This window comes from Chrysochloris asiatica, unplaced genomic scaffold, assembly GCF_000296735.1.
Source record: "Chrysochloris asiatica unplaced genomic scaffold, ChrAsi1.0 scaffold00387, whole genome shotgun sequence".
Lineage (NCBI taxonomy): Eukaryota > Metazoa > Chordata > Mammalia > Afrosoricida > Chrysochloridae > Chrysochloris > Chrysochloris asiatica.
Window position 1 is genome coordinate 1,929,584 of NW_006408905.1, and position 10,515 is coordinate 1,940,098.

General features: G+C 32.9%; 1 protein-coding gene across 1 annotated transcript in view; it reads left to right on the forward strand.

Annotated features, from left to right (window-relative positions):
• Window positions 1–10,515, forward strand: part of LOC102829695 (neuron navigator 3-like) — a 301,006-nt gene that overhangs the window by 218,565 nt on the left and 71,926 nt on the right. Inside the window, exons 6-7 of the mRNA XM_006876518.1 lie at window positions 1,687–1,755; window positions 5,263–5,402. Coding sequence (XP_006876580.1) covers window positions 1,687–1,755; window positions 5,263–5,402 — 209 coding nt within the window. The remainder of the gene's footprint in view (window positions 1–1,686; window positions 1,756–5,262; window positions 5,403–10,515) is intronic.

Genomic DNA, 10,515 nt, shown 5'->3' on the forward strand with positions numbered 1-10,515 from the left:
GTCATCTTAAGGACTCTTTCTCTTGATTAAAATTCCCTCTGTTTGGTAGTAAATTAACTACTAGATATACACAAATTGACCCCTTTTCCTGATACCAACATCCCTAAGTTGCCCCTATTTCCTTGGAGAGCTTAACATTGTAGATGGAACAATCAGGCTTCTATAGACTCATCCACAATTCACCTGACAACTCTTTCTTCACCCATATCCATCACAGGGTGCAGGAAAATGTCTTGGGTCACACTATTGTCATTGTATCCTTCAGAAAGCGAATTTCTGAACTAATTTACTTTTAAGTAAATCAGAGCTCAGTTTATTTGAAGGTGTACATTTGCATTGTTTTAATAAGTTAATGAGCTACTGACCAACAATTTAAAGGAAGTGTACCAATTAGATTTTATCTTACTAGTATACCATTAAGTGTTTTCCAAACCGCTATTCAAAAGCACAGATTTTGACATTTCTGTTGTTCATGTAACCTGGTTTACATACTACTTTCTAGTTTGTCTTTGATCATAGATTTTAATTTAAACATTCATTAAGAAATATCGCTATGATGTGTTCCGAAATTGGCATTAAGTATTTGCTGTTTGTTTATGGAGTCCTGGCATGGCGCTGTGGGTTAATTCACTGGACAGCAAAGTCATTTGAACCACAAGGTTGGTGGTTCAAACTCACCAGCCACCCCTTGGAATCCCTATACAGAGTCGCTATGAGTTGGAAACAACTCAATGACACTTTCAAAAAAAACACGTGTGTGTATGAAGCTCCATTTTTGGTGTAGATCTACTTTTAGAAAAAATGGTGGGTTTTTTGTTTGTTTGTTTGGCCTGTAAAAATTTCTTTCAAGTGCTTAGAACCAACAACAATTTAATTAGATAAAAACCAATAATATATATTTTTAATTAGATGGGTTTATTAAAGAAATTACTCTTGTCTTATACTTTTTTTTTTTTAACTTCAATCTTTTTATGAGTAAAAGATCTTTCTATCAGTAAGTCTAACTTCAACTTTTCTGACGTTTTCAGCCACCTGTGTGACTCAGCACTTAATAACAACAACAATGTTGTTAAGTACCATGAAGTTAAGTACTGTGAAGTTTGCTCCAACTCATAGTGACCCTCTAAAGGGTTTCTGAGGAGCAGTTTGTGTGTTGCATCGCTGACCTTGTAGTTAGCAGTCTAGTACTTACCCTATGGTACCATTCCAGGACTCCTTTCAGTTAGGTATAGAAGATGAAAAATTTAAACAGAAAACGGTACTATTAAAAAATAATATTAATAATATTGTTGTTGTATGCCATTGAGTCGGTTCTGACTCATAACAATCTTGTATAGGGTTTCCAAGAGTGACTGATGGGTTTGAACAGTCGACCTTGAGGTTATCAGTCCAGTGTTATCCTTCAGCACAACACCAGGACTGTAGGATAATATAGGATAATGCAGCCACAATTTCAAAGTCAGAAATGGTACTTTATTTCAAGGGGTGTGTACTGCATTATTTCATAAGGCATTCTTAGTCACAGGTCATTATATATATGTTGCATTATCATAATTTTCTAATTAATTTGTTCTTTATACATGTTCTGCTGCATTTCATTAACTCATAGTATTCTTGTAAGTTTGTGTTTTCTTTCCATGTTCAACAAATCTCTTTAATTCAATTTCTCTGTTTCTCCTCATACAGTCTGGCAGCCAGATATGCAACTCAGTCTAATCACAGTGGAATTGCAACCAGTCAGAAAAAGCCTACTAGGTCAGTTAATATCTCTCATTTATTACTTGTTAGTAGTTTTCAAGTAAATTCCCAGTAATATTTTGTTCTAGCATTCTACATTTCAAAAACAAGTCATGCAATTCTGGATGACAGGAATTCTTCCTGAGCAGATTTCCACATATTCTCAGAGATGAGTGTGTTTGCCAGATTATTAGAAAGATATTGGCTATTTCTATGTTAGGTTAGTTATACACAAAGCTGACTGTGTTGAAGTCTACTTCTGGTTTTAGAGCAAAGTTAGTTTTTAGTTGTTGTTGTTGTTGTTTGTGTATTGTTGTTTTTGTTTTTAACTTTGAAAGTCCCATTCTTTCCAGGTCACAAGATCTAAAAGTTATGGAACAAAATCATAATTAATTTTTGAGATGGATATACATTAATTATTATACATTTTTAAATGGAATTGACACACACTGACCACCTCAATGGGCAAGATAGCATCAGAGTAGCCTAGACTGTTCTTCTACCTGTCCTGCAGGTGATCTCTGGGTTACCAACTTCTGACTTATAGATAACTTGCACTTGCCTTTTAATATTATGTAAATTTGCTCTCACTTTGAAACTATTGAACTAACACATACTCTCAACAAATTCTTCATCATAATCACATTCATTTCTCCATGTGCAGCTTTTAAATCACTGAAAAGGTTTTGAACACTAAAATCAGACTAAATGAGAACCGTACACACCTGTACCAATTTGACCTACAAGATCGATTTAAAGACGCACTTAAGTATATATCTTGTTCATAACCTGAGGACTGCCTTTATTAAATATTTGTTTTATGTTAATAATATTTAAAAGAGGAATTTTCATATAAAACTACAGTGCAATATGTACTCTTTGGAAAATATTGGTATGTGAAAATATTTTTAAAGCTTTTGATTATTTTAATATGAGGTTGCTGAGGGCAAGATGGTGGCATAGGTCAGTTCACTAAAGCCACAACTAATGTAGTTTTTGCACCTTTGTGTATTATGTGATTACATGTGCTGTTGCACTCACTGCAGAGGCATGTCAGCGGTGGGTTAGCAGTCATTGTTCAACTTATAAATCATATGAGCTAATACTCGACCACAAAGACTGCTTCCGATGCCTTGACTTGAGGTATGTGCCTCTCTTACCTGGATTTACTAATGTGCTAATTTCCATCTTAGTTTAAATGATTCTGGAAAGGAAAACAAAAAACAAAAACAAAAAAAAACAAAGAAAAAGGGTTTTTAATTAAAACTCAGAATAAACTATATAAATTAGATGTGCAAGAAACAGTGACCTGCCTTGTACAATGAACTTTTATTGCCACTTCTGAAACCTGTACATGTAAAATAACTTTAAGTACTTGATTTTTAATAGAACATTTCTCTCTCACACTCTCTCTTTTTGATTTTGCTTCATTCCATTTCTCTTTTTATTACTTTGATGAGTGATTTGAAGGCCCTGGCTTCCTGTCAAATTAGGCTAATGAGAAGTGCAAATGGATTTTTAAATTTGCTTTAATTTGTTCTTCTGTAGACTGAAGATCACTTGGCTTGATAGGTCACAGTAAAGATAAAAACACATTTTAATTGCTTGCTAGGAACAGGTCAAATTTCATCGCAAACAGGGCAAGATTTGTAACAAAATTTATTTCTACATGTAGTTTGGAGTGATCTTTCTATGTCTGTGGCTACATCTGAAAGAACAGTTCTCAGATTTATTATGCCTGGGACATTTGACCAGATTAATTAGTTGTTTCTGCAGAGTGCAGCCAGTCACCAGTACTGCCAATGCCTGGCGCCTGTGGCTATCAGATTACATGTACAAACTCTTTGCCCAGAGGTTAAATGCTGGGATAATATGCAAAAGATTCTGATCCTATGTATGACACAATCTCTAATTAGTAAAATAACCAAAGGAAACATTTATTAGCCTATGTATGTAATCTCTAAACTACAGTGAACATTTTTAAGCCATTAACTATTCCAAGAAAACAACACTCTGGTTTTAAGTTGCATCTACGTTTTCCTGTTGTTCATTCCATTTTGCAATACCCATAATTCTTTAAAAGTATTTGCATTAACTAAGCATTTAATATATAACAATCTATGGTTAAAATAAAGTCAGATAAAATAAAGGGGTGTTAAACATCTGAGCATTAATAACAGTGAACCGGTGACACTTTGTGGTTGATATCAATATGACATATGCAGACTTCTCTGTTAGAATATATAAAGTCGAACTGTTTAAGAACACAGTGCTGCTTTTGTAAACTCATATTGCTTTTGTTTATTTTCTTTAGTAATAGAAGCTTTTAGAGTAGTACATAGTGGCATTCACATGGTGGCAGCAAATACTAACAAAGATGTTGGAAATCTTCAATATCATGTTTTCTAAATAGATCTTAGAACATTGTGTTTGTTCTTAATTCAAATTATTCCAGGTTTTATGTTTCTTAAATAGATTGAGTTTATTGTGCGCATGCAAAATAAGTCAGTGATAGAAACACAACTTATTGTAATTACACATTTTAGGCATACTTGATAAAATGATTGATACAGTACTTGAGTTTTTGATGTGAAAACAGCATAAAGAGTAAAGTGAGTGACACAGAGCGATACTGAGTTATAGGAAGAATAAAATTGCTATGGATCACAATAGCCTGTCAGATTCTTCAAATGATAAAATATTCCGTCACACATAAAGAGTAGCTAAAGCTGCTGTCGTTATAGACATAAATTCTCATTCTGTAGTCGTGATTGTTTTTCTGAGCCCTGCATCTCTTCTTGTCACTTTGCTTCTGTGATCAATTTGGCCATATTTGTAAGATATTAAGCTGAAGTCTGGATCATATATCTGGCAAGTGCATGAGATTCTTTCTGTGAGTTAAATAGGAATTAACCTTTGACCTTTTACTCTGCATCATGTTTTAATTAGAGTAGCTAAAGTAGCTTGGATATTCAGTAAATATTTGCTGGTTCTAATTCATTTAACATCTTTATTCTTATCATAAATAATATGGAAATTAACCTAGAATGTAGCTACCTAAAAATAAACATAACTTTCAACTAGTCATTGAAAATAATTCCTTATAATGAATGCAGGTAGCTGATTAATACCACTCTGAAAATAATATCACATTAAAGATAAGTGTTATTTTTCCCCCTTTTTTCATGTAATTTTATGGTCCCTTTAAGATAGAGTATTATTCATTGGAGGATGAGGTAAGTATCACCACTCAGTTAAATGTTATTTTATTTCTAATTGTTCTATATTACCAATATACTTTGGGAACATATTTATTATAAACTGAAACAAGATTTCTTACAAACATTCCTAAACCTTGTGTTCATTTATTTACTTGTCACTTAAACTACTATTTTCTTTCTGCTGAATAGATTTTAAAATATCTTATAGTGAGACTTTCACATTAACTTTTCTCTGATCAGCACCTATACTCCCTATCTTTTCATAAGGTATAATAATGATGTAATTTTTCTTATACTATTTCAGGCTTCCAGGTCCCTCTAGGGTACCAGCTGCAGGCAGCAGCAACAAAGTCCAGGGAGCCTCTAATTTAAATAGGAGAAGTCAGAGCTTTAACAGCATTGACAAAAACAAGCCTCCAAATTATGCAAATGGAAATGAAAAAGGTAAGTTTTCTCCTGTTACATCATTACAGTGCAAGTGTAATCGACCAGTCTCTTAAATTACACAGTAGATCTAATAGTTGATGAGTGGTACAGCTTTTGGAATAGGAATGTATTCCGTGGAGTTTTCTCCTTTTATCTTCAAATGACCCTTCTTAAAACCAAGTTTTCTCCAGCTATTTTCTAATCTGAAAAACATTTTAAAGAAATAAACTCATTTATGTTAAAGTGGATAATTTCATACCCATCTATAAATTCTGTTTCTCAAAAGCAGTTTCTCCCAGGATACATATAAAATAGCAGTTCCTTGTGACTCTTTAAGATTTTCTAAAAATTTGTTATGAAATCATAAAGCCAAATTAAACCTGTTTGAATCTTCAGATTTTAGTTAATAACACATGAAAGTCATAAGTATTTTTAGTCATTAAGGTTGACACTTGGAAAGTTGAGAAAAAAAGAATGGTAGGTATTTATCTTTGGATAAACACAAACATATTAAAAACATACCTTGTTTTTCTCTAAAGAGAGAGTTTATGTACATTTGTTTTATTTTCTTGTAATAGTGCATAATTGAAATACTAAATCACAACATTACTGGGAAGGAAAAAAACATTTAATGAAAACCTGCGTTAAAGGCAGTTTATAAATTAAGTACATGCCACATAATTTTCTATAACCTGCAAAGCCAGAACTTAAATAAAGGCTGATATGATGCACATTGCTAGGCTAGATGTGTGCAGTTTGTGAATAATCCAAGGGGAATCCTTTCAGAACTCACTTTAATGTATATTGTTATAAGCAGTGTGATTGTGTTTTCAAACCAATAGAACTTTAATTAGTCCCTTCCATGATGCTCCATGAACCAGACATGAGATTAAAATGTCACAAGTATGTGTATAGATGAGCTAGCAAATTCGGTGTGACTAATTCAACCATGCAGGATTTGTTTTGGTTCAGAGCGCTGCTGTTTTTAAATGCCATCAAGTGGGTTCCTATCCATAGCGACCCTGTATAGGGTTTTTGAGGAGTGGCTGGTAAGCTTGAACCGGAGACCTTGAGATTCAAACTCACTTTGTAGTCCAGTACATTAACCCACAGCACCGTAATTTCATCTTGTTTCAAACAGAGGGTCCAACTAGACAACTTTCCCTTTCTCATGCTTCAAATTACTATAAATTGACTCACCTGTGAAATTTTATGTCACTCATAATAGAGAGAAGTAGTCCATTGCAAAGCTTTTCAGAGCAGAGCTGCCCGTCTGGATCCCAGCAATATCCTTAGCTCTTAAATTGAAGGGGGAGGTGGGGCAGAGGGGTGTATGAGTTTGAAAGTCAGAAGTTTGACTTCAAAATATAAAATCGCTAATTAAAGACCTAAGTACATATTATTGAAGAATTATACTTTTTCTAGGAAGAGGGAAGATGGTAGTTCTCAATCAGAAAACCAACTTTCTTAGTTTGATCACTTTCCTAGAAAGTGTAATACAGATTCACGGTAATAATTACAATATATGCTATGAAAATCTAAGGGAAGCTCAACATGCACTTAAATACAGATGTTCCGAATGGACTGCCATGGTGTCGAGTTTAACTTCAGGATTCTAGTTACATAATATTTTTACAACACATTACTAGTAATATTGACAAAGAAAGTAGAAATGCTCTTGATAGCCTCACTCTTGGAAATCATAATATGTCTGTTTTTCATCATGTAAACTACTTTTCTTAAACTTTTATTTCTGTTTACTAAAGGGAAAAAATTCAAAGATAGACTACCATGAATACATTTATTTGCATTTAGCATCTGTAACAGAGTGCAGGAAATGGTAAAACTTTAGAAAATGAACAATATTAAAATTGACCACTTGGTGGAGACAGATGTCACATATTTTGAGACTGACCATACATGATTTCCTTAGGTATATTATCTCTAGAAAAAGACAAGATTTTTCATTAAAAGCTATTGCTTTTAATCCTAACTAACTTAAAATTCTAAAATATTTTGAGTGTGTGATTTCACATTTGCAGCCCCTTTTATTTAAAAGGATGAATTAAATGTATGAATTAAATGCCTATTGCACCATGGAGTCAGTTCTCACTCATAGCAGCCCTGTATAGGATTTCCAAGGAACCGCTGGTGAGTTTGACCCCCTGGCTTCTGTTTCACACATCTTGTGGTCCAGTGCTTAGCCTATGGCACCATACCAGGACTCCAGCCTATAAACCGTCAATAATGACTTATGTTTAAGTGACATTATAAGATAAAACAGCATGTAGAATTTGTTTTATATACAACATAGAATTTGCTTGTAACATGGAGTTACAATTTTATGTCATTGCTCCCAAATTCAATACCTCTGAATTAATCATTTTGTTTTATATTTCCAAAGTAGTATTTTAAATTGTAGGAGCAAACAAAATGATAACAAATGTTACATATAAAATAATTTATAATTTGTTATTCTGAAGTTTCAAGATAGTATATTTTTTGTAAAAATATTAGATTAAATCATTTTTTACATTAGGATTCATAGTTATAACATAACATATTTAAAAATGTAAGATTTTATCTTCTGCTAATTGGAACTCTGTCATAATCTAGTTTCCATGCATATCTAAGATATGAGCAATTAAGTTGAAAATTAAACAATGATTTTTTTTTTTAAGTTTGTGATATTGAAATCACAGAACTGAGAAACTACTAGCTTGAGTTTGCTCGTTCTAATTCCTCTTCCCTTTGGTTATTAGAAATTGGTAACATTTCAATTTAATAAGTTGTTGTTCATAAAGGTGTAACCAATTCAACTGTAATATGCCCCCTGTATGATTCTAACTAGAAATATGCTTTTTATTTTCCTTATTAAGCCTTAGATAAAAAGGAGTTTTATCAACCAATTTAGTTTTCTGCAGAACTTGTAATAGATACTGTGTTTTTGTTAATTGCCATTAAGTTGATTCCAACCCATAGTGACCCTTTATATGGTGTCTGAGGTGTGGTTGGTGAGTTTAAGCTTCTGCTCTTGAAGTTCATACTAACCTTGTGGTTGAGTGTTTATCCTACAGCACCACACCAGCTAGATCCTCCTGTAATAGATAACAAAGTCTTATTCACAAATAAAGCGATTTTATTTCATTATTAAAAACTAGACTGTTGTCAGTGTAATAACCTTTCACATATGTGATTAAAAAAAAACAAAACACCTTACTTGAAAATTGTGGGACTTAACTAATGAAATCTATTATCACTTTACTAGCATTGCATTTCAAAACATATTGTGTTTATTTCATCAGATGAATTAAAATATCAGTGAATATTGTCATAGATTATCACTCACCAAGAAGGCTAAAATAGGAGAGCTAAAGTAGAATGCTATATCACCCACCATTCTGTTGAAGTGGAACGTGGGGACAAATTTCTCAGACAAATGGTGAAATGAAGATAGCAGCCATTGCAGAGAAACATTCGTTTAGAGATATGCCAGAAAGAAATTAATTTCTTTAGTAAATCACACGTTTTACAAAATTAGATAATACATCTGAAATGTGCTAGACAGTTTGGCATTATTAGAAATGCCAATAACCCTACCTTTATTTGGAATCTAATTTCTGAATTATGAGGTGTAAACACTATGCCTTGACGGAGTTCATTAGTGGAGAGGTGTTTTTCCATGTTGCTAAGTAACATTCCCTGGTACTAGATGACATGCAGCCATCTTGGTTCTGTTTCTCTCACATGATTCTTACATTGCACCAGGGGCTCTACAAAGAAGAGATTTCCTTTCTTGTTAGAGATTCTGATGAAGTTCCTTATGGTGTAGGGTCAATGCCAGGAAATTTGGAGTATATTAGTTACACTTTATAAAGCTATAAGGTTTAATGTGACATTTGCATTACTGACGGAATTGTTGCTGCTCAACATAAGTGAAAACAAATATATACTTCTTTAAAACTTTCTTTTTTTGTTTCATATTTCAGTCCTCTGAAATTACTGGAAGGCCAAGGAATGACACTGTTTGATTTTTTAAAGATAACTAAAATAGTATTTAGTTATCATATTACTTTACTGCCAACTTAATTAGCTCTGATTTTTCTTCCATCTCTTAAATACTTATACAAATCTAAAATACAATTTGTCATAAGCTCAGACTAATTTTATGGATTTCATATGATAGTATAGTCAGGTATTTGCATATCAGGCAGTAGGGTTAAATATAGCTGTATGTCTATGTGTCTATACATATGTGTGCATAAGTTGAGGTGTATATATATATATTATACACACCCATGTATAACTTACACAGTTTCCTGAAACTATCTAATGAATGGAAAACATCCATAATTTTCACAGTACGCCACAAAGTGGCACTCTAATATTGCAAATAATATAATCTGAGCATGTGCATAGTGGAGAGTTCTTCCAGGATCCCTGGGATGCCGTCCTATTCTTATGCTGAGTCATTTTAGTATGAGTCATTATAAAGCTGATAACTGATGTGTCTCACAAATAATCACATCACATCATGGAAGGCCATGTAAAGATGCGACAGAAGGCCCACTTAAGAATAAAACACTCATATTTGAATGCTATTTCTTCATTTTTTTAAAATTTCAAAATGGATTATAGCATGTTAATTTGAAATGAGAGTCTATATTAGTCTAATTTAATTACTTAGCAGACAGCAAATATTATATATTAGGACTGTGTGTATGTATATTTGGCATATATGTATGCATATGTGTCTCTAAGTATATATGCATATATACGACGAGGCTTCAAAAATGAAATTATAATTTAATTCCATTTTTTTCCATGAACTTTTTGAAGCACCTTATATATATATATATATATAGAGAGAGAGAGAGAGAGAATGGGAGAGTGAGTGATATGGTGTAGTATGGCACTGTAGGTTAATGTGCTGGACTGCAAAGTTGATTTTGAATCTCAAGGTCAGCAGTTCAGGCTCAAAACTAGCTGCTCCTTCGAAACCGTAGACAGGGTAGCTATGGGTTGGGATCAACTCAACAGCATATAACAATAGCAACATACATATATATGTGTGTGTGTATACATATATATGCATGTGTGTTTGTAGATGCATCAATATATATACATATAT